This window comes from Marmota marmota, unplaced genomic scaffold (assembly GCF_001458135.2).
Source record: "Marmota marmota marmota unplaced genomic scaffold, marMar, whole genome shotgun sequence".
Classification (NCBI taxonomy): Eukaryota; Metazoa; Chordata; class Mammalia; order Rodentia; family Sciuridae; genus Marmota; species Marmota marmota.
This window is the reverse complement of record NW_025999899.1, coordinates 457,736-478,672: the sequence shown is the minus strand read 5'-3', so window position 1 is coordinate 478,672 and position 20,937 is coordinate 457,736. Positions and strand designations below refer to the sequence as shown.

General features: G+C 54.3%; 3 protein-coding genes and 1 non-coding gene across 21 annotated transcripts in view; 2 read left to right on the top strand and 2 right to left on the bottom strand.

Moving 5' to 3' along the window:
- The first annotated feature begins 659 nt into the window (after positions 1-659).
- Chrne (cholinergic receptor nicotinic epsilon subunit) lies at positions 660-8,377 on the top strand. 4 transcript variants are annotated; one of them, XM_048798344.1, is made up of 12 exons: positions 660-1,494; positions 4,102-4,244; positions 4,370-4,414; positions 4,540-4,649; positions 4,786-4,941; positions 5,371-5,471; positions 5,838-6,038; positions 6,114-6,228; positions 7,450-7,564; positions 7,661-7,847; positions 7,934-8,040; positions 8,156-8,377. In XM_048798344.1, the coding sequence occupies exons 1-12, from the start codon at positions 1,482-1,484 to the stop codon at positions 8,309-8,311; spliced, it is 1,449 nt and encodes a 482-aa protein (XP_048654301.1). In that variant the 5' UTR covers positions 660-1,481; the 3' UTR covers positions 8,312-8,377. The 4 variants fall into 4 exon arrangements, with proteins under 4 accessions (XP_048654301.1, XP_048654302.1, XP_015361447.2 ...); XM_048798345.1 differs by lacking the exon at positions 660-1,494 and adding an exon at positions 3,768-3,883 and having other exon boundaries at positions 7,934-8,035; XM_015505961.2 differs by lacking the exon at positions 660-1,494 and adding an exon at positions 3,768-3,883.
- Positions 6,242-7,573, bottom strand: CUNH17orf107 (chromosome unknown C17orf107 homolog). Its single transcript, XM_048798349.1, has 4 exons — positions 7,260-7,573; positions 6,973-7,164; positions 6,577-6,855; positions 6,242-6,493 (listed from the first exon to the last, which is right to left on the bottom strand). Exons 1-4 carry the CDS (start codon positions 7,401-7,403, stop codon positions 6,395-6,397), a joined length of 714 nt encoding a protein of 237 aa, XP_048654306.1. The 5' UTR covers positions 7,404-7,573; the 3' UTR covers positions 6,242-6,394.
- Positions 8,378-8,937: 560 nt separating the features above from the next.
- Mink1 (misshapen like kinase 1) overlaps positions 8,938-20,937 on the bottom strand; it is a 51,251-nt gene continuing 39,251 nt past the window's right edge. For 2 of the 15 annotated variants that reach the window (XM_015505949.2, XM_015505958.2), the window contains exons 9-34: positions 20,758-20,836; positions 20,334-20,509; positions 19,795-19,864; positions 19,217-19,430; positions 17,382-17,498; positions 16,806-16,892; positions 16,377-16,595; positions 15,982-16,155; positions 15,405-15,665; positions 14,923-15,008; positions 14,680-14,790; positions 14,420-14,538; positions 14,086-14,174; positions 13,832-13,855; positions 13,538-13,701; positions 12,946-13,051; positions 12,727-12,864; positions 12,414-12,522; positions 11,677-11,844; positions 11,425-11,568; positions 11,069-11,203; positions 10,804-10,904; positions 10,572-10,721; positions 10,325-10,484; positions 10,094-10,233; positions 8,938-9,793 (exon numbers count right to left, since the gene is read on the bottom strand). In XM_015505949.2, the coding sequence (XP_015361435.1) occupies positions 9,710-9,793; positions 10,094-10,233; positions 10,325-10,484; positions 10,572-10,721; positions 10,804-10,904; positions 11,069-11,203; positions 11,425-11,568; positions 11,677-11,844; positions 12,414-12,522; positions 12,727-12,864; positions 12,946-13,051; positions 13,538-13,701; positions 13,832-13,855; positions 14,086-14,174; positions 14,420-14,538; positions 14,680-14,790; positions 14,923-15,008; positions 15,405-15,665; positions 15,982-16,155; positions 16,377-16,595; positions 16,806-16,892; positions 17,382-17,498; positions 19,217-19,430; positions 19,795-19,864; positions 20,334-20,509; positions 20,758-20,836 (3,425 nt within the window). In that variant the 3' untranslated portion in view covers positions 8,938-9,709. The remainder of the gene's footprint in view (positions 9,794-10,093; positions 10,234-10,324; positions 10,485-10,571; positions 10,722-10,803; positions 10,905-11,068; positions 11,204-11,424; positions 11,569-11,676; positions 11,845-12,413; positions 12,523-12,726; positions 12,865-12,945; positions 13,052-13,537; positions 13,702-13,831; positions 13,856-14,085; positions 14,175-14,419; positions 14,539-14,679; positions 14,791-14,922; positions 15,009-15,404; positions 15,666-15,981; positions 16,156-16,376; positions 16,596-16,805; positions 16,893-17,381; positions 17,499-19,216; positions 19,431-19,794; positions 19,865-20,333; positions 20,510-20,757; positions 20,837-20,937) is intronic. The other 13 variants (XM_015505950.2, XM_015505953.2, XM_015505951.2 and 10 more) reach the window with 13 other exon arrangements.
- Trnav-cac lies at positions 13,175-13,247 on the top strand. The gene has a single exon. It is a non-coding gene; the product is annotated as a tRNA-Val (tRNA).

Below are 20,937 nucleotides of genomic sequence, written 5' to 3'. Positions count from 1 at the left end.
AAAATCACTCCTTTGTTTATTCTCATATTAATTTGTTCAGTAGATAATTATCAGGCATCTATAATGTGCCAGGCTCTGCCCTAAAGTGCTTGCAACCCAGCCAACCAGGATGGTCTCAGCCATGTGTTTGGGTTCTTGTGAGGGAAGCAATCCAGCAATTAGTGTCTGCTGGACGCTCCCTGTCCTGGCTCAGCCAAACCTGCTTCTCCATTCACTGGAGAAAGAGCGAGTGGCTCTTTGTGTTGGATGAAGAAGGGGCCCTCGTTAGATGGGCTTGAGGATATTTCCACTGTGCAGCCCCTGAAGGCTGAGAAACGACAGCCTGGCAGCCACACCGCAGAGGGCAGCTGCAGCTGTTCTGAGTTGTTATCCAACAGCCACTGGCGAAAGGAGTGGTTTCCTGTTGAGTGGAGATCTCCGGGCCCTAGCTTGTAAGTCAAGATGTTCCCAGGAACAAATCGGTCAGGCAGCCTACTAAGGTTCTTTGGAATTTTCATTATGCCTCTATAAAACACAGGCCTGTGTCTGACTCCCCTAAAGGGACAGGAAGGCTCAGACCCTTATCCTGGGTAAACCTAAGAATTCTTGCTCTGTTCCCAGCACCAGCAGGAATGGATTGCTGTGGTGGTGGGGGGTGGGTGGGGCAGGAGGGGTAAGAGCGCCCCTGCAGGGAAGGATTTCTGATGCACTGACTCTATAAGAGAAGCAAGGCAACAAACAGATGCCCATGGGATTCACTGATCTGGATAAGACCTTCACTTACAAGTGATAACCCCAGCCAGAGTCGCTATAGGTGCTGTTCTGTTAACTGTGACATCTGCCTGGGGCCAGCAGCATACAATCCTAATCAAGGGATGAAGGTTTCTATTCTCTGGCCACCCTTGAACAACTCTCCTATATGCAGATTGGTGGCCCAAGTATAGTTTTGCTCACTGTTGTATTTGTGTGTGTGTGTGTGTGTGTGTGTGTGATGAATTGTTTTCACAGGATATATCGGTGATGGCAAATGGAGGATTTCACCCACTGTTTGGAGAATGGATAGAAGTCACACTTGGACTAGGTTGTACCTAAACCAGAGGACACTGGACTCTGGGTTGAGACTTTTTGAAGGGCCCTTCCATAATCACTTTTGGAAGCAAGAATTCAAGCGTCAACCCTGCTAGGAAAGATAGAGTGAATTTTTGGGTGTGGCAGTGAGAGGGGGATCATGACAGGGTGTTAAGGGAAGGAGGTGGGAAGCCAGCTGGGCTGGTGAGTGGTGGGAGGCATCAGATGTGTAGCCATTCCTAGGGCCTGCCACGCCCACTTCCTTGGCCAATGGGACAAGTGGAAGTCAACCCCACAACCCTTCCTTGTCAGCACCCGCAATCTTCATGGTATCAAGCAGGTAGTGATGGAACAAAGGCTGAGTTGGCGACATGTGCAGAGAGAAGACAAGAAGGTGATTTTGGGCCAAGACCACAGTGAAGGATGCAGACATTATGCAGGAGAAAGGTGAGACACGTAGAACAGGCAAGCTAGTTCACAGAGAGAACACACAGCACAAACAGAGCGGTAGAGGAGAGGTGGGGGTGACTACCAGGTCCTCCAAATGGTCCTGGCTTCAGACACTGGTGCACTGTTATCCTAGCTCATATGTAAGACCACAGGAAATAGAGGAAACCTCGCTGTTCTTAAGACAGACCTGAGTGGATGTGATTCACCACAGGGTACCTTCCATGGCTCCTGGTTTTCACTTTTTTCACAGTTCTGGTATTAACAGTCTCTATTTGTATGTCTCCCCAATAGTCAATAAGTCCTTGAGGCATGTCTTATTCATCTCTGTAATCAGAGCATCTGGGCTTTGTGGGGAACCATGTAAGTGACCAGCAATGTTGGAATAAATATTTGCATTTATTACAACCTAACGCAGAGGCTATGGAATGTGTAGCAGCATAGAACTGAGAAAGAAGATGTGTACCAGCCATGTAGGGTACAAGAGGTGAGCTGGGACCAAGAGATCTTCTAGGGGTCTGAAGTGGAAAACAAGGAATGTCAGGCAGTTAAAGGCGGAAGCAGAGTCTTTAAGGATGTGTGGGAAATGGCCAAGAAGCCACACGAACATGCTGGTCTTTGGGTCCTCACCTGTAACATGGAGGTGATAATGAGGGACCTCATAGACAATGGGAAGAGACCAAGAATGAGGGACATGAAAGTACTTTGTGAAGACCAAAATGAACACAGGTGTACATGATCCATACAGTTGATTAATACATCTCATGCATTATTGCCAACGTACTTGTGTGAACTTGGACCTCCACCTTAAAGTCCTTCATGCATGCAGAACAATGGTAATTTATTTGTTGGATTGGTGTGAAGAAGTAGTATCATAAAAAGTGCCTATCCCAGGCCTGGAGATGTAGCTCGTGGTAGAATGCTTGCCCAGCACATGCTAAGGCCCTGGGTTCTGTCCCCAGCACTTTAAAAAAAAAAAAAAAGGTACTTCTTGGTTAGGAATCTACATTTTATTTTATTTTTTTGGCACTGAGGATTGAACTCAGAGTTGATTTACTACTAAGCCACATCACCGGTCCTTTTTATTTGTTGAGGCTGAGATCTTCCTGCCTCAGCCTCCCAAGTCAATGGGACTACAGGCGTGTACCACCTTTAAGGTCAAGGAATCTGCATTTTAAATAAGCACTCCAGTTAATGATGAGAGTGGTTTTAAGAAACAATGAACCTGGAGTGGCGGTCCATACTTGTAATCCCAGCAACTCTGAAGGCTGAGGCAGGAGGAGGGCAAATTCCAGGCCAGCCTAGGCAATTTAGTGAGATTCTTTTCATTTCACAAAAATAAAAAAGGACTGGGATGTAGCTCAGTGGTACAGCATTCTGGGTTCAATCCCAGTTCAAAAGAAAAAAAAAAAGTAAATGTGGTGATACTAGCCTGTAATCCTAGCCAATTTGGATAGCTGAAGCAGGAGGATACCAAGTTCAAAGCCAGATTCAGCAATTTAGCAAGACTCTGTCTCCAAATTAAAAATACAAAAAATTGGGGATGTGGCGTAGTTGTTAAGAGACCCTGGGTTGAATCCCCAGGGCCCCACCACCCCCTCAAAGAAGAAAGAACAATGAAAAGGTTAAGGTGTTTTTTTTCAGGAAGCCAGGTGATCCACACCATATTATCATCTGTGGCCACAAGGTGGCAGCAGGGAGCACTAAAGAGAACTGGAACTTCTCCTAGGGCCCCTCAAACAGAGGGGACAGGGGTGGGCAGATCTGGGGATCAGGCTGTCAAAGGACCTTATATTGTAGAATGATGGAATCTGTTACTGCTGACTAATTCCCACCCGTCTCATGCGGCCTTTATGATGCTTTTTGTCAAACATCGCTGGCAGGAACTGTTAGCGTGAGCTTGGCAGGGCTGTGGGTGGTGATAGTGTGTGCTTCATATGGGTAAGTATGGGAGGCAAGGGGTGTGCACATCCCCAGAGGGGTTCATCAGGTAGAGTTACCTGCACAGGGCAAAGGACACCGGCGCATGTTGAAGAAGGGTCTCCATACCCTGCTGTGGGCTTGTGATTCCAGGTGCTGTTCAAAGCCTTCTCATTTTGTGAGAGATTAGGTCTGCAGCTGGGGAGCTGGCTGAAGACCAGGTAAAGGATGCCAGAATGATGGGGCAGTTGCCAATAGATGTAGCCAAAATGTCCCCAGCTGCAGCAGGGGTGGGTAAAGGATTAGGTGACAGTCCCCTAACCGGTCCCGGAACTAACACCCTCCTCCCTCTCACACATGCACCCTAGCCTGTCTCCCATCAACCCTGCCAAAGCTCAGAATAACTCAGAACCAGACAGCAGGATGGCATGGGCTCTGCTTGGTGCCCTACTCCTCTTGGGGCTCGTTGGTAAGGACAGGGGTCAGGGAGGCAAGTGGATACACAGAAATACTGACATGAAGGGACTAATAGAGAGCTTGGGTCCCCAGGTGGGATATGGTTGGCTTAGGAGACAGCTATAGAAAGATACAGAGCCTCAGGGACCTGTGAAGACCCACAGGGGCAGAGAGGAGAAGCCCTCCTGCCTCTTTGTGTCCAGTGACCCTTCCTTCTTGATTTTATCCCAGTCAGAGGTGAGGGAAAGAATGAGGAGCTGGATCTTTACCACCATCTCTTCGACAACTATGACCCAGAATGCCGGCCAGTGAAGGAGCCTGAGGACACTGTTACCATCACCCTCAAGGTCACCCTGACCAATCTCATATCATTGGTAAGATGTCCCACTCCCACCCTGACCTTAAAATCCCATTTCTGGCCCCAACTACTGAACTCTGTCCTAAGGCTCATTTCTGGCCTTGAAATCCTGTTTTCAATCACCCAAACTCCTATCTGCAGAACGAGAAGGAGGAGACCCTTACTACCAGCGTCTGGATTGGAATTGTGAGTCAAATCTGGGAAGCAGTGTGAGGTCTTGCCCAGGAGACCCTTTTCTCCCAAATTTCTTGGAGGCAGCACCAGGTGGGAAATGTGGGGTACATGTCCTTCCATCTCCCAACTCTTCATAGGATTGGCATGATTACCGATTCAACTACAGCAAGGATGACTTTGGGGGCATAGAAACCCTGCGGGTCCCTGCAGAACTCGTGTGGTTACCAGAGATTGTGCTGGAAAACAAGTAAGGACCAGTCAGGCCACCAGGCTGGAGGGGAGCCGGCCTCAGAGGCTGGGCAGGACTTGGGTGAGGTGGGTGGCTGGGTGCTTGGACAGGTGTACCCACTTGTGTTAAAAGCACGGTTTCTCTGAGCCCACAGTATTGACGGCCAGTTCGGGGTGGCCTACGAAGCCAATGTGCTCATCTATGAGGGTGGCTACGTGAGCTGGTTGCCTCCAGCCATCTACCGCAGCACCTGTGCCGTGGAGGTCACCTACTTCCCCTTCGACTGGCAGAACTGCTCACTCATTTTCCGGTGGGAAGAGTTACTCAGAGGCCCGAATGATTGTGGGAAGGGCCTGGTGCAGGGGGCGGAGCAGGATGGGGAAGTGGGATTTCTGAGACCAGGCTTTGTCCGGAGGCAGAGCCAGACCTTGGAATGGGGTGGGCTGCTGGAGTTGGGTTCTAAGTAGGGTTGGGGCCGGTGGGCAGCTGTAGTCTTAGCTACTCTGGAGGCTGAGGCAGGAGGATTGCTTGATTCCAGGAGTTGGAGGCCAGCTTGGACAACATAGCAAGACTCTGTTTCAACAAAACAAAAGCAAAAAGGAAGCAGGGGTGTGCAGGTGGGGTCTGGGTAAGGCGGTGAAGCCTTATTTCTAGGCCATATCCAAGCTTCCAGGGAGGGGCCCACAGCAGGGACCCAGGTCTGAGTTTCTGGGTGGGGTCCCTGGTTCTGATTCCACAGCTCTCAGACATACAATGCCAAAGAGGTGGAGTTCGTCTTTGCAGTGGACGAAGATGGCCAGGCCATTAACAAGATAGATATCGACACCGTGGCCTTTACCGGTGAAGTTCCCTCTTGCTCTGAAAAACCCAATTCTAGATGGGGTCTAAAGAGAGGATTCTTTAGAGTGGGATTGCCCCAAACCAGGCATCCTGAGAACATATTTAGACAACTCGGCCTTAGCTTGACCCCTTTCTGAATTCCTGATTGTCACTTTAGTTTTGGCTCCTTGATTGTGATCTTTTCATACCCTGGCTAGGACTGCCCTTTTCTGCCCGATGTTCATGGCCCAAGCAATGCACCCTGGTCAGACAGCTGCATCTTTCTTGGCCAGAAGTTACAAGTTTCCATGGTCAGGTGTGCAGCTGGAGAGCAGGGCAGGATGCCCCACTTGCCAGAGTTGACTGACTGCACCTCCCATCCTGCAGAGAATGGCGAGTGGGCCATCGACTTTTGCCCAGGGATGATCCGCCACTATGACAGCGGCTCCGCTGACGGCCAGAGAGAAACTGACGTCATTTACTCGCTCATCATCCGCCGGAAGCCGCTTTTCTACGTCATTAACATCATCGTGCCTTGCGTGCTCATCTCCGGCCTAGTGCTGCTCGCCTACTTTCTACCAGCGCAGGGTAAGGAGTAGCCTCAAACCTAAGCCTGGGCTCGCTCCCGAGGTCAGGCCCGCTCTCACTGGGTGTTCGCTCCAGCCGGTGGCCAGAAATGCACCGTGTCTATCAACGTCCTGCTCGCCCAGACTGTCTTCTTGTTCCTAATTGCCCAGAAAATCCCAGAGACATCTCTGAGTGTGCCGCTGCTGGGCAGGTAAGGGCAGAGTGAATTCTGGCATTGGGGGCAGGGTCAATGTAGAAGTCGGAGTCAGAAAAGTTGGACATGTTAGCTTGGGGGTGGGACCGAGGGCGGCCTGGGTAGGGACTAGGCCAAGACCAAAGGACTCTAGAAATTTTGGCAGTCTCCTTCCCTCTTGGCTTTATTTGGATGCAGTGTGGGGCCGGGTCTGTGATGGATTTCCTGGTTCCCCGGTGTCCTCACTGCTTCTGGGCACCACCTTCATGTCTCCTGAGTATTTCTGGTGGAGGATAGTTGTCTTCAGTGCCTCCTCAGCCCCACCACCTCTGATCCTCAACACAGCCCCTCTCATCCCGAACTCACCGGTTCCCCGGGGATCCTAAGGCCCAGCTGGCGTCGCCATTGTTGCAGGAATGAGGTGGACCCTTGCAGACCGCGTCCACACAGGCACAACCACGCCCCCTGGACCAGAAGCCTGGCGCTGGCACCCGCTGCAGCCCCGGCTTGCTGAGCTCCCTGGCCGGCAGCCAGGGCTACCCGCGCCAGCGCTCTACCTGGATCCCCGGAGTTCAGGGCCAGGCCAGTGCTGCTGTCGCTGCTATCCAGTCTCCGCATCTCCTGCTGCACCCACAGGGCTGAGATCTGCATTGGGAGTATAGGGGCTAGAGAGGGGACGAGGTCTCTGCCTCGCTGCCCTAATTCCCTTACCCAGTCCCTTTTCTCCGCACTCCTCCTCACACCCTATCCCTAGTGCAGCACCTCTAACAAGGTGGCGCCAAAATTCATGATGCTGGATGCGGCTTCTCTTAGCACCAACACTAAGGTGGGCTTCCGGGCAGGCGGTTCCCGCGGCTCCAGAGACTTCAGTTCTCTGAACTTCTGCTCCAGATACTCGTGGGCTGCAGCCACAGCGAGCTCCAGTGAAGACAAAAGAGGGGGCTGGAGGGCCACCTAGAGAATGAGCAGGGATAGTGGCATCATCAGGTGTGGGGTGCCTTTGAGCCTCCCTAGGCTGCCCTTAGGGTGGACTGTTCGCATAGCCTCACCTCGGTGGAGCTGTGGAAGTGGTAGACCCACAGCAGAGTGTCTAGGGATCCAGGAGTCCCCTTCATGGCTGCCACAGGTGGTGGGAGAGGCAGTAGGGCCTCACCGAGGGGGAGCAGGTAGGGTTTGAGGTGTGTTTGTGACATCAGAAAAGCCAGTATGTTGTAACGTCATGAATTCGGGGATCCTCAGGTATCTTATTTTCGTCATGGTGGTTGCCACGTTCATTGTCACGAATTGCGTCATTGTGCTTAATGTGTCTTTGCGGACGCCCACCACTCATGCCACGTCCCAGAGGTTGCGCCACGTAAGCCGCGGAGGAGGCGGTGGGGTGGGGAGCGGGGTAGGGGGATCGCCCTTGAGTGGCAGGTGGGGCTTGGAATTGATCCCTGCCCTGCCCCAGGTTTTGTTGGAATTGCTGCCGCGCGTCTTGGGCTCTCGCCAGTCTCCTGAGGCTCCCCGGGCCGCCTCAACCCCGAGGCGCGCGTCATCGATGGGCATATTGCTCCGCGCAGAGGAGCTGATCCTGAAAAAGCCGCGGAGTGAGCTCGTGTTTGAAGGGCAGAGGCACCGGCACCGGGCCTGGACGGGTGAGCACAGCGGGCCCCAGCGGGCCAATGGGGGCATCCGAAGTGGAGGAAACCTAGTGACCCAGCCCGGTTTTCGCCCCTGCCAGCTGCCCTCTGCCAGAGTCTGGGTGCTGCAGCCCCGGAGATCCGCTGCTGTGTGGATGCTGTGAACTTTGTGGCTGAAAGTACTAGAGACCAGGAGGCCACTGGTGAGGTGGGTTAGGAGCCAGAGGCAGGATGGGGAACTACAGAGGCCTCCCACTGTCTCCTGTGCCCCTAGCTCTTGCAGATATTCCTTTAGGGACTCAGCTTTACTGTCTCTTCCCCAGGAGGTGTCCGATTGGGTGCGCATGGGGAAGGCCCTTGACAACATCTGTTTCTGGGCTGCGCTGGTGCTCTTCAGTGTCGGTTCCAGCCTCATCTTCCTTGGTGGCTACTTCAACCAAGTGCCTCGTCTCCCCTACCCACCCTGTATCCAGGCTTGAGCTTGTACCTGCTCCCACTACAACTGCCCATCCACCTCTAGCAGGAAATAGATTTTGAAAAAACAAGTGGCTGCCATTATGTATTATGTTCCCTTCCTAAGAGGTACCACAGTGACCATGTGGGCAGGCCTGGCCCCTGTCCAGGTGTCAACAGAAGTGGAGGGTGGATGGTTCAGGCAGGCTGTTGGTGCCAATCCTCCAGAAAGCAAGGCTTGCCCTCCTCAGTTCAGCCTTGCTGACCTCTGGGCTTTTCTCCAGCCCAGCCCTAGTGACTCCAGGCCTATGAGCTTCTAAGTTATGTTTATCCAGTTAATAGCTATTAGGGGAGACCCCTTTGCAGGACTTGCAGGAAGCCCTGTGCTTCTTTGGCCTGACTCTGCTAGAATGGGTGGGGACCCAATACCCTCAGTGAAGGTCACCACTGAAGGCTGTGGCTGAGGATGCCCTGGTGTGCCCTGTCATGTCTTCTAGGTTTTCTTGGCTCAGCCCACTCCACCTCCATAATTACTCATCACAGATTCCATCCCCCACTCCCCCAGCCCTAATCCTACCAGTGCAATGGTGCATGCTCTCCCTGGCTAATATCCAAGGTTATGAGAAAAAACAGAATAATATGGGGTCTGAAATGGTGGGAGCTGGTTGAATTGTCTTTATTAACAAACGGGATATCCAAGGCCACTACATTGAGGAAGGGCAAGGGAAGGAGAAGGGCTACTTGCTGCTCACACTATATACAGATGCAAGCAAGGGGGGGCACGGAGGGCGAGAGCTTCCTGCTCCCTCCCTCCACCAGGGAAGGGGAGAGGCTAGAAGAGATGGGGGCTGGGAAGGGGGGAATGTTTTGGCTGGCGGGGTCCCCACTCCATTCCCTGGGGTTTGGGGGGAGGGGAATCATTAAAGTGCTTTCAGAAAATGAGGAAATGGTCCCTGCCCCTGGAGTGGCTGGTGACCCCCCTAGAACCTAGGGCCCAGTGACCCCCCCCCCCCAGAGTCTGGTACATTCAAGGGGGGAGCCGGCTCCCCTGACGTGCAAATAAAGGGGTCCAGGGCCCTGCCCAGTCAGCAGCAGTGGGGAAAGGGATCTAAGTCCCAAGCACTCTCCTCTTAAATGGAGAAAGGGGGGAGGGGCGAGGCCCACTCAATTCCTGGTAAGGGGAAGCTGTGTCCCTCCCCAGAAGTTGGGGACAGGCACAGTTGTGGGGAGAGAACATGTTGGGGAAGAGGGTGGTCACGTGATCACAAAAGCATCAGGGGTCAGAGGTCACGTTCCCAGCAGGCTCCAGTGAATCAAACCAGTAAAAGCAAAAGCCCAGGGAGGGGAAATAGGGGCGGCCTGGGAAGTCTGGCTGTGGGGGAAGAGCTGGGTCCAGTGTGGGGCAGCCCCAGCCCAGGGCCCCGTCACCAGTTCATGATGCAGTTACGGTTCAGAGTCATGAAGTAAACTTGGCTGCTGCCCCCGGAGCGGACTGAGGCAAAAAATACCTGGGTAGGAGAAGAAGTCACCAAGGGTTGGGGTGAGGGGTCTCAACTGGGGAGAGACAGAGGAAGTAATAAACTGCAGAATGAGACTGGGGTGCCTCTTCCAGCCCCACAAAAGGCAGAGGTATGCTACTAGATCCCAGGGGAGGAGACATCAGAAAAGCTCTCAGAACCAAAGGGGAGGTAAGGCAGACGTTAGGCCTGCACACTGTTTCTAAAGGTCTCCTTTTAGGAAGACACCACAGCCATTCCCTCCCCAGATCTCTGCCCAGGGACCTTTAGATAAGAGAAAGAGCTTCCCACCTTGTCATTCCGCTCACACAAGAACTTGAGCCTCTGGGCCCGTTTGTGCATGAAGACCCCGTCCAGGTGGCCCGTCTCCACAGAACGGATCTCAATGGCTTTCTCACCCCAGCCCATTATCTGGTTGGAGCAGATGTAGGCTGTGGGGAGAAGGTGGAGGAGGGGCAGTGAGCAGGCTGCTCTCCTGTGCCACCTGAGGGGCAAGTGGCTTGGAGGGTGGTCATCACTCACCTACAGAGGTGGGCATCTCTCCCCACTGCAGCACCACATCCTTAATGATCCGCCCGTACGTGTTGACGTAGACACCCTCGTCCTCGTAGCACAGCAGCATCTCCATGCCATCAGTGTTGGGGAGGAAGATGATGGCGTGGGGCGTGATCTGGCTCTGGATCTGAGGAGGAGAAGGGTGGGCTGTGTCCCCATGGTCTGGTGCCCAGACTGGGTGGTCCCACTGTCCCCACAGCCCCACCAAGCTCACATGCACAGGGATGTAGATGTCGTAGCTGTTCCCCGAGTCTACATCCACAGCATGGAAGCCGGCACTGGAGCCATAGATGACCTTGAGCCGCTGTCCTTCCTCTACTGTCAGGTCAACCAGCAGAGGACGGTGAGGGAGGTCAGCAAAGGACTGTGGAAGAGAGGAGGAATTAGGGGAACAGGTGGAGAAGCCAGACGGTGAAAGGGTGTCATGGGGCTGAGGCTGAGATTACCTTGAAGGCCATGAATTTGTGGTAGGGCTTGGGGGCCCAGGCGTACACCTCCACTGAACTCTTCAGGGCAATGACCAGGAACTTAATACGCTCATATTTCACTAGAGGCAGGAAAGACAGACAGATGCAGGAACTTCCTTTCTCAGCCCCCTCTGGGCCTGCCACCAAGCTGCCCCAAGCCCAGGACCACGTCTCCAGCTTTCAGGCTCTCCCAGCATTTAGCCCAGGCTCTTTTTCTCCTTGGCCACTCTGTTAACATCCTTACCGACACGATAGTGCCCGCAGCCCTCCATGTCCCCCACAGTGGTCCAGCCCTGCTTCTTCTCCACTTCTGGGTCATTGTGCAGAATCTTGTTCCGGAGCCAGGACAGGTAATACACCCGTAGTTTGTTCCTTTTCCCTGAGGGGTGGACACACATACACACACACACACACACACACACACACACACACACTCCCGTCCTCATTGGAGGTCCAGCTGCTGCCTCCCCACCATCCTGTCTGCAAACCACAAGTGTGGCCCCACCTTCTGGCTCCTGGACCAAGGTTGCCCTCCTCCCCAGGCTGAAGATGGTGACAAAGCCGAGGAGCTGAGCCCCTCCCCCCACTCCACATACATACCTGAGATGGTGATGAGCAAGTTGAGCCCTTCCAGTACGTCCATTTGCTGGAAGCGTCGCCGCCCAATGAGCCCATACACCTTGCCCTGCCCGCTTCGATCCAGCAACATCAACCCATTCTCTGTGCCCACCAACAGGTTGACCCCTGCAACAGGAGCCCTCGGGCAGGTCAGAAGCAGAGCCAGGACCCTCACCTGACTGTGAGCACAGGACCTGTGTTAGACCCCTCTTCAGCCTTCTTGGCCTGGCTTACCCCAAAGGGCTGCACAGAGGATCTCAGAATTGAATCGTTTCTTGTACTTGCGAATCTCGGGAGTTTCACTGTGAGCCCGGGTGTTGGTGGGGTTCACATTGACCACAGAGCCCTTCCTCACGTCGTACTGTAGCTGATCTAGCCGACCTCCTTCTCCACCTACTAGGGCTGCCAGGAAGAAGAGGGAGGGTAGGCTGCAGCCCTCTCACCTATCTCTTTATCTCCAACCCCCTACACATGGCCTTGGTACCTCAGAATATTCAGAAGGGAAGGGAAAGACTGTTGAACAAGGAGGTGCAAGGAAGAGGTACAAGGTCAAAAGACTTGGTTCAAGGGCTGGGGTTGTGGCTCAGCGGCAGAGCACTTGCCTAGCATGCGTGAGGTACTGGGTTCGATTCTCAGCACCACATGAAAATAAACAAATAAAGGCATTCTGTCCGTCTACAACTACCAAAATAAATTAAAAAGAAAAAAAGGGGGAAAAAAAGGCTTGGTTCAAATCCTAATTGTCATTTATCCATTTTGTACTTCTGCCCAGGTCCCTTGGCCACCACTCTGAGCATGTGCCTCCTCTGTCAAGGGGTCTCAGAAGTCTCCCTGCCTCTGTGCCAGAGAAGGAGTTGAGGCCCAAAGGAGAGTTCCTGCCTGTACTCTGTAAAGCCACGTCCTCAGGGACACCTGCATTCCCCTCCAGGCCACCTCTGGGGCCCGCCCCATGGCAGATTTACTTTCCTCACCTGTGATAGGAATGGTGTCCCCACTGCCTCCTGGCTGGTAGATCCCTAGATCCACAAACATGGTGAAGGAGCTCTTGCCAGGGGCCTTTACTAGTCCACGAGACTGGTACTGTTTGGGGGCAGTGGTAGTAGTTAGTCAAACAAATAAGACCCCAGCCTGTGGCCCTGCCCCTCTCGTTCCCAGGCCTCAGGTCCTCACCGAGAATCTCACAGTGTCCAGCCCCATCAACCCCTCTTACCACAGTGCCCCAGCCCCCCAGCTCTCCTGCCATTGCAGGGTTCTTACCCTATGGGCCTGTTCCAGCCCACTTACATCACTGCCCCCATCCTTGGAGGGGGGGCTTTGACCTTTGCTGTTCTCGGTTGGCGAGTGGCTGGGCTGAACCACATCTGGAAGGTTTGTGTAGCCATTGCTGTCAGCATGCAGCAGGCTTCGCTCCTCTTCGGGAGTCTGCAGAACAGAGGAAAAGTTTGGTCCTGGGACAGAAGAGGGTACGCCACAGGCATGGGGAAGGGCGGGAGGCCCACTCACACGCTGAACCACCATGGTGCCACCCCCATATGGGGGCTGAGTCCCGGCTATCTCCTCGACGTCATGAACCACCATGGTGCTGACACTGTCTGTGTCTCCATCGCTGCTGTGGGAGAGAGGAAGGTGGCCCTCCAAATCCTGCCTGCCACACACAAGTGCCACAGGAAGCAGAGGCGAGCCAAAGACTCAGGCTTCCAGTTTCTCTTCAAAACATGACCTGTTCTGGGCTGGGGATATAGCTCAGTTGGTAGAGTGCTTGCCTCACATGCACAAGGCCCTGGGTTCAATCCCCAGCACCACCAAAACAAAACAAAAAACCCACGACCTGCTCAGCCTTCACTAAGCAATCAGGCGCTCCCTGCATGGTACTCAGGGCAGATTGGTGCAGAGGTACCTAGAAAGTCCCACCCACAATGGACAGCACAATGGACGAGCAGAAACCCAGAACCTCCACCCGATGCTCCAGAATGGGGACCACTCGCCCTCAGGCCTGTTCACAGCCCCACCTCTCCTCCCCACCTATCATTATGGTCGAGGTCCCTCTTCTCCCCTTTCTCTGACATGGGACACCTCTCCCCAGGACACGCCATACCGGCCCCCAGGGGTGTCTCTGCTCCCCTCTGATGGTTCGCCATCGCCTTCTTCCTCATCATCTTCGCTGCTCTCCACCTCCTCACTGGATGATGAATAGTCCATGGCTTTCTTGGGAGGCCGCGGGGCCTCATCCAAGGTTCGCTCTTTGAGTAACACAAAATCCTGCAGGGGAGGAGAGGCGTGAGAGGAGGATGGAGGACACAGTTGGGCCGGGGCAGAGGAGGTACAAAGGGTACCAGTGCAGACCAGGGCAGGAAGCAGGAGAGGGCTCCCACAGTGGCCCCTCACTAACCTCACCAATCGCTCGCTTATAGCTCTGGGAGGGGCCGCAGGGGAAGAAAGGCAGCCAGGAAGAGGCAGGAGAGAGGGTTAAGAGAGGTTAGTGATGTGGACATGCCATCTATGACCCCCACAGTCCTTCCTCTCATGTGCATTAGTGAAGGCCCCCTGACACCCAGACCCTGGGGCTCTGGAGGCTCCTCCACATCCTGCCCCTAAGCCCCGTCCAGGGTAAAGCAGGGCCACGCCTGCCACCAGATGACTCACTGCGGGCCGGCCTGGCCGTGAGCGGTGGTCATCAGGCTTGGCTTTGTTCCCAGGGGAGAGCACTGGGGAGCTGTCCAGTTTGGTGGAGGCTGGACACAGCAGGGTGAGAGAAGAGTGGTCACTGACACCTGGACAGGGATGGCCTCAAGCCTATACCCTTGGCTGATCCCTTGGCCCTGAGCCCAGAGCTCAGTAACATGTTCCATGTCCATCCAGGTCCCCCACACCCTGTGGGTGTTCTAGTTCACAAAGGCAGGCCTGTGGTGATCAGGCTGTCCAGGCCCAGGGCAGGCCATCGGGCCCAGAGCAGGCCATCGGGCCTGGGCTCACGTACCTCCCACTCGGTTTCGGTTTCGCTCCAGCGAGCCGGCCTGGGGGAGGTGCCCATGAGAGGCAGGGAGGACGCTGTCCGAACGCTCCCAGCCTGGGTCACTCCTCCTGAGGTCAGGGTTACTGTGAAGGGGTAGAGTGAGGGTGAGGGAGATAGGGGCTCCCCTCTGGGGTGTCAAGCTGCACTGCAGAGGGAACCATCACCAGAGGGAAGCAGGTGGCAGAAGTGAGAGGTGGGAGTGAGTGGAGGGACAACTCCATTACCTAGAGGCGTTGGGCGGGCCAGGGGGCTGAGCAGGGGGCCCTGGAGGCTTGGGGGTGCCCCGCTCTGCCCGCCTTTGCAGATAGATTTGCCAGGCGGAGTTGCTGCGAGGTCTGTGGAGGGAGCACAGGGTGCCGGGGCAAAGGGACTGAGGTGACTGGGTCAGGGCTTGCCCACCCCTAAGTGGGTAACTTGGTAAAGTCCCCTATTCCCTAGGCTGCCACCTGACTCCACCCAGATGTTACCTGGCACGGACAGCTTGAGCTGGCCGGGACCCTCCGGCCCCACTGGTGTTAAGGGCAGTGGCAATAGATGAGGTCCTCTGAGGCACCTGGAAAGGAGAGAGCACGGTCAGCACACCCCGTGCCAGCCCTGCCCGGGCACTCAGAACACAAGACACCTCCGCAGCCCTGAGGTGTGGTCCCTAGCTTTTTTGGGAGTTAGTAAGTCCTGGTTATGAAGCCGGGAGACGGCAGAGCTGGGATTCTCACTCAGAAGGCTGCCCCAGTGCTTGAAGCACCCTGGTGCTTTTACACCCCCCCCCCTTCAGCACAAGGAGTTACATGACCCAGCCTTGTGCCTTCAGTCTGGCCAGTTCACCCCGCAGGGCATGGGCCTTTCCCACTCGAAATTCTCTTTCCATCTTGCGTGCCCATCTGTTCTCCTTTCTTTCTTTCCTGTCACTATTTCTCTGCTTTTTCCTGGACCCCCACAGGGCTGTCCTTACCTTGGGTGGGGCCTCATTATCTGGCCGGACCCAGGAGGGGGGGTTTGGGCTGGGTCCAGGCCCTTCGGAGGTGGGGTCTGAATTCTGGCGAATGACAGCTCCGCGGGCACTGGGTGTGGCAGTTGGTGTAGGGACTGCTGGGTCAGAGTCGTGGGAGGCTGGGAAGGCAGCCAGGTTTCGGGTGGGCTGGTCCTGCAGGGACTGGGATCGGGGTACAGGTGCTGCATATGGCTTCAGTGGGACCCGGTGTGCCACCAGGCTCTGCAGGGAGAGACCAGGAGGGTGGGCTGCCTGCTCTGTGGCACATCCCCACCTGCCAGTTGGGGTCTGGGCTGAGAAGAGGCATTACTTGCCCCCGTGTCAAAGGGCACAGGTTTCCTGGAGCCCAAGAACAGATAGAAACACATCCAAGCTCATAGCAGCAAGCAGGCGATGGACTGTCTGTGCCCATGTGGCATTTGCTCTCTGATCCTAGGACTCCAGTGAATGTATGTATGGACGTGGACACGTGTACTCTGAGTATGACTACCTGTGTGTGTGTGTGTGTGTGTGTTATGACAGGAATGGGGAGACTCACCTTGTGCGGTCCCTCCTGGGGCTCCACCGGCCTCTGCATAGGAGGAGTTTGGGAAAGGGGTCCTGGAGGGCCAGGAGAGGCCTGGGGGGTTGGGGGCTCTGGCCCTGTGCTGCTTGGCTTCGTCTTGGCCAAGGGAGAGTTCTGCTGCTTGTTCATCCTTGTTCTCTCTTCCACCTATGATACAAAGGGCTGTCAAGCAGGCCAACTCTTACCTTCCTGGTCTCAAAATGTAGATCCCCACCTGCTCTAACAGCCCCAGTCTTACAGCCTGTGTTGGTGCTCCCTTCCCCTAATCAAAGCCCACTATTGGGGAACAACTGCTTTTTGCACTCTCCAGGGCTGGAACAGTGGGTCTGATGGACGGAATCTCAGGAGGCAAAGAAGACAGTGAGTACCTCTCGGGCCCAGGCTGGCTTATCAGCGGGATTAATGCCTCGACCATAATGATACAGAGGCTTCCTGTCCCCAGGCAGGATCTGCTGCTGCTGCTGCTTCTGAAGCTGCTGCTGCTGCTGCTGCTGCTGCAGGGACTTGAGGTAGGCATGCTCCTGCTGCAGCTGCCTCTGGAGCCGTTCTGATTGCCTCTGCTCCTCCAGCTGCTTCCGCTTGTATTCCTGGGCCCAAGGGTAGGGAAAGAGGGCTCAGCAGGGTGTGACCATGGAAATTAGAGCAGGCCGTGCCCTTTCTTTCCTCCAACTGCCTAGACAAGAGCTGCTTTCCTGTGATGTCTTGGGTGAGTCCTTTCCCCTGAAGTGTTCCCATCCCAGTCCATCAAAGCAGCTCTGGATGGCATCTTCCCAAAGGACGCCAAGGGACCCCATTACCAGCAGTAGGGCCTGTTCCTGGAGCAGCTGTTGCTGAAGGATCTCGAGCTGTCGCTGCTCCTCCTCTAGCCTGTGACGAATATATTCCTGGGGGGCGGGGGTGGGGGCACAGGGCAGGGAAAGAGGGAGAGGCAGCAGAGGAGGGGCAGCAGCGGGCGGCGAAGGGAGCAATCAGCAGGGTGAGGATGAGGAGGAGCAGGGAAGATGAGCCCCAGGGTGGGGGTGGGGGTGACGCAGCACAGACGGGAAGAGGAGGGCACAGGGAATGAGGAGGAAGCGGGTGGGGGCCATGAGGGAAGGTGCAGGGGAGGAGTCAGGGATGGTCAGAGAGATGGGGAATGAAGGCACAGAGACAGGAGGAGGGCAGGGAGCCAGGGTTGGGGGTTGAAGGGTGGGAGAAAACAGAGAGAAAGAGTGAAGCTAGAAAAGATAGGGGAATCTAGGGGTAGGGGAGCCAAGGGGGAAGGGCACAAGGGAGCAGGGGAGGCAGGCAGCAGGAGCAGGGGGAGGGTGGACGGGGAGGACGGGGCAGGTGGAGAGGGAGGCGGGTGTGTAGTGTGCGCTGGCGGCCCGTACCTGCTCCCGCTCTGCCTGCCGCCGCTCCTCCTCCCTCCGCAGGGCCTGCATGTCCTCCAATCTCCGCTGCTGCTCCTTCTCCTGCAGCTTCCGCTGTTCTCGCTCCCGCCGCTGTTGCTGTGAACCAAAGACAAAGTGGTCTTTGGACCATGCCAGATGTTAAGACAGTCCAGCCCAGAAAGGGGGCCCTCCATGAACAGGAGCAGGTCTTCTTGCTTGCTAGGGGTGGTGGAGAGGACAGCTTTAACATGTTTCTGCAAATATACCTGCCCCTGTGCCAGAGGCTGCAAGGGCTTGGCTTGGGGGAAAATGGTTTGTTTAAGGTAGCTGTGAGCAGGGGACCAGAGGCTAAGAGCTGATTGTGTTCTTGGGGGGGCCTGAATTGGATGACACCTTCCTCTAACCATTACTCCACACAACAACAAACAAAACCAAGGCTCATCTGCAATAACCTCAGCGCCCCCAACTCCTGGACTCAAAGCAACCTTTGCCCAGAGGTCCAAATACAATGAGTGCAAGTGACACACTTTGGCCACCAGAGGGCACCAGGTAGCCACACACAGAAAAGCAACCTTTGGATTTAAGAAACTGCCTTGACTAATCCATAGTCCCAGGTTGCCTGTGACTTTCAGAATCTTCCTGACCAATGATTCTGGGCTCCCCAAAACAAGAAAAAGTCAAGCTCAGTCCCAGGGACCCTTACACAAGAAGGAACTTGTGCTTGTTCTACAATGAGTTGCTGGCAGCCTTCTCCAGGAGATAACAACTTGTTACCCCAGATTCTGTTTCAGGCTATCCAGCACTACATGTATTAAAAAACTGACAAGAGTCTTAGCAGCCTTTCTTACAGATTATTTTTTGTTCTGCAGAGCCTACATGAGAGAGTAATAGGTGGTGTGGATGCTATACAAGTTCCTTGCCTCCTATTTTTGTTAAGCCCAGCTATGAACTTTGAAATTAGGTAATAATTCAACAAAAGATACATTCATTTAAGGCATTTAAAAAAAAACAATCTATATTTTCTGTACCCCTGCAAAATAAGTAATTTAAACCTGTATGTATATGCAAATATATTATAATTGGTTGAAAAGAGAGAAAACTACACTTATTTAAAAATAAGATTCTGGTGGCACACACTTGTAATCACAGTGGCTTGGGATACTGAGGCAGGAGAATTGTGTTTTTTTTTTAATATATACTTTTTAGTTGTCAATGGACTTTTATTTTATTATATATGGTGCTGAGGATCAAACCCAGTGCCTCACACATGCTAGGCAAGTGCTCTACCACTGAACCACAGGATTGTGAGTTTAAACCCAACCTCAGCAATTTAGCTAGGACCCATATAGCTCAATGGTAAAGTACCCCGGGGTTTAATCCAAGCCAAAATGACCAAAAATAAAAGGAGACTTTGAAGGGGTCCTTTTCCTGTTCCGAGCAGATCAGCAGCACATCTGATAGTAAGATGAACACAGGTGCACTCAAGTACACAGATCCCTCTCCCTGAGCCTGGCAGCTCATGGAACCAGATACATCCAGAGTAGAGGTTTATAGCAGAAATCAAGAGAGGAGCAGTCTTGTCCTAGGGAATCACAATGACCTTTCAGAAACTGGCTGTTCTCTGAAGGGTGCTGACAGTATAACCACATAGGACTGAGGGGACGGGGGACAGTGGATGGGGACCCAGGCCTGGAAACTGAGTTTCTAATAACAGAGGATAGAGCTTTTGTAGAAAAGTCTTAAAGAAGTGGGGTTGGGACGACCCAGCTCACTCCTTGTTCTTCCTGCTGCCTTAATGGAACCATGGTTGGGACCAGGGCAGAGGTCGGCCCTACCTCCTCAACCCGCCGCCGCTCCTCCTTTTGCTCCTCTATTCGACGCTGCCGCTGGTGTAGCAAGTGTTTGATGTGTGCCTCAGGGTCTCGTTGTTGCTGCTGCTGCAGCTGCTGCTGCTGTTGCTTTAAAGCCTCGGAGTTGCTCTTATTCTCCTGCTGGAGTCGGAGGAATTCCCTGCGTAGCGTGGACTCCCCAGGCACATTCATGATGGAGCTGGGTCAGTGTCACAAAAGAGTGCTGGGTCAGGACATGCTAGGTCCCCCCTCATCCCTGGGGTGCCTGTCTGAGTGGGTGCTTTAACTGCTAGAGTCTGCCTCTGGCCACTTCCAGCGGGGCCAGGAGATAGGTCTTTAATATTCTGGCTGGTACCCGCTGCATCCCTGAATAACGTCCCTCCTCACCACTGGCTCATGCGTTCATTTGATCTCTTTCTGGCACTCAGGGAATTGGTATATATAGGCATCTACCCTTTTAATGTCACCGCCACCAGATTTAGAGTCCTCAAAGCCAGGACCATTTTTGTCCCCTCAGCTAATACAGGATGGCCCCAATTCTTCCCTCTACCTGCCAAACCCACCTTGGCTCTCCTTCCTCTCCATGACTGTCATCTTCTTCTTCACTGCCGCTGTACTCATATTCTGTCTCCTCTGCAGGGGGAGATCACCGCTGTTTCTTCATCCAGTGCCCCATATCCCACCCTGGGCTAGGGAAACCTTAGACAGGGATAACTAGTAAAGGTCTGTCAGATAACCAGCATGAGGCTCCATCTGCCTCCCCAGAGCAGCGGGGAGGCAGGGGTCTCAGGTGTGGGCCAGGACAGAGATGGGGGCACGACCCCACAGGAGGGGGCATGGGGCAGATGTGCACATGCACTGACACATGCATGCGCTCAGTGTGAGATCTGCCAGGATGTGAAAGGATGATCCTCATTTGGAAGGCTGACTCAGATCAAGTGGTTAAAAACCCATCTGGGGCTGAAAGTTTGAGAAAGGAGATCTTGGAGGAGAGCTGAGACCTGGGAGGTGCGTATGAAGCGGAGCCTCGAGGAGTCAGGGCTGAAGGGAGTGGGGGCTGAGGTATCTCCTAAGACCCACCACCTCCTACCTGCCCACTGACCTTTCTCACCCCGCTTCTTCCGGGACCGGTCAATGTGGTCCTTGAGCTGGATGCGGACCTGCCGCTCCGTGGGCTGGTCGCGGATGAAGGGAAACTTGAGCAGCTGTTCCGTTGGCGGGCGGCTCAGATAAGTCTTGATGAGACAGGTGTCAATGAAGTCAATGAACTTCTTAGACCTGGAAACAGTGGTGGCTCACACTGGGGGGCCTCCCTTGGAAGGGGAGGGTTGCAGGAGGAAGAGGGTGGACCACTTGCCCCAAAGCCACCATGACTTTCCTCCTGGCAGCTCCACTTCCCAATCCATCACCACCCACCACCCATACCTCTTCCACGGGGCAGATCACATACACAGGAGAGTATTAGGGTGGGGGTCACCCTGCCCAGAGACCTCTTTTTTTCAGACCCCAAGCCCTCAGAGACCTACCATTTCTTGGACTTGAGCCTGGGTGGAGGGTTCCGAGGGATGAGGAAGAGGGCTCTCATTGGATGCATGTCACACAGAGCTGGGACAAGAAGAGACACCATCAATCCCTTCTCCACACTGAGGGCCCAAAGGACCTCTCTCCTCAACATGACCTCCCAGGACTACCTCCTCCTTATAGCC

Excerpts from the sequence above, each read along its gene's own strand:
- CUNH17orf107 (XM_048798349.1), bottom strand. The coding sequence starts at position 7,403 with ATGTCACAAACACACCTCAAACCCTACCTGCTCCCCCTCGGTGAGGCC. Across the intron at positions 7,165-7,259 it reads ACTTCCACAGCTCCACCGAG|GTGGCCCTCCAGCCCCCTCT; the intron begins GTGAGGCTATGC and ends CTCATTCTCTAG. Across the intron at positions 6,494-6,576 it reads TTAGGATCCCCGGGGAACCG|AAATACTCAGGAGACATGAA; the intron begins GTGAGTTCGGGA and ends ATCCTCCACCAG.
- Chrne (XM_015505961.2), top strand. The coding sequence starts at position 3,772 with ATGCACCCTAGCCTGTCTCCCATCAACCCTGCCAAAGCTCAGAATAAC. Across the intron at positions 4,942-5,370 it reads AACTGCTCACTCATTTTCCG|CTCTCAGACATACAATGCCA; the intron begins GTGGGAAGAGTT and ends CTGATTCCACAG. Across the intron at positions 7,848-7,933 it reads CCGGCACCGGGCCTGGACGG|CTGCCCTCTGCCAGAGTCTG; the intron begins GTGAGCACAGCG and ends CGCCCCTGCCAG.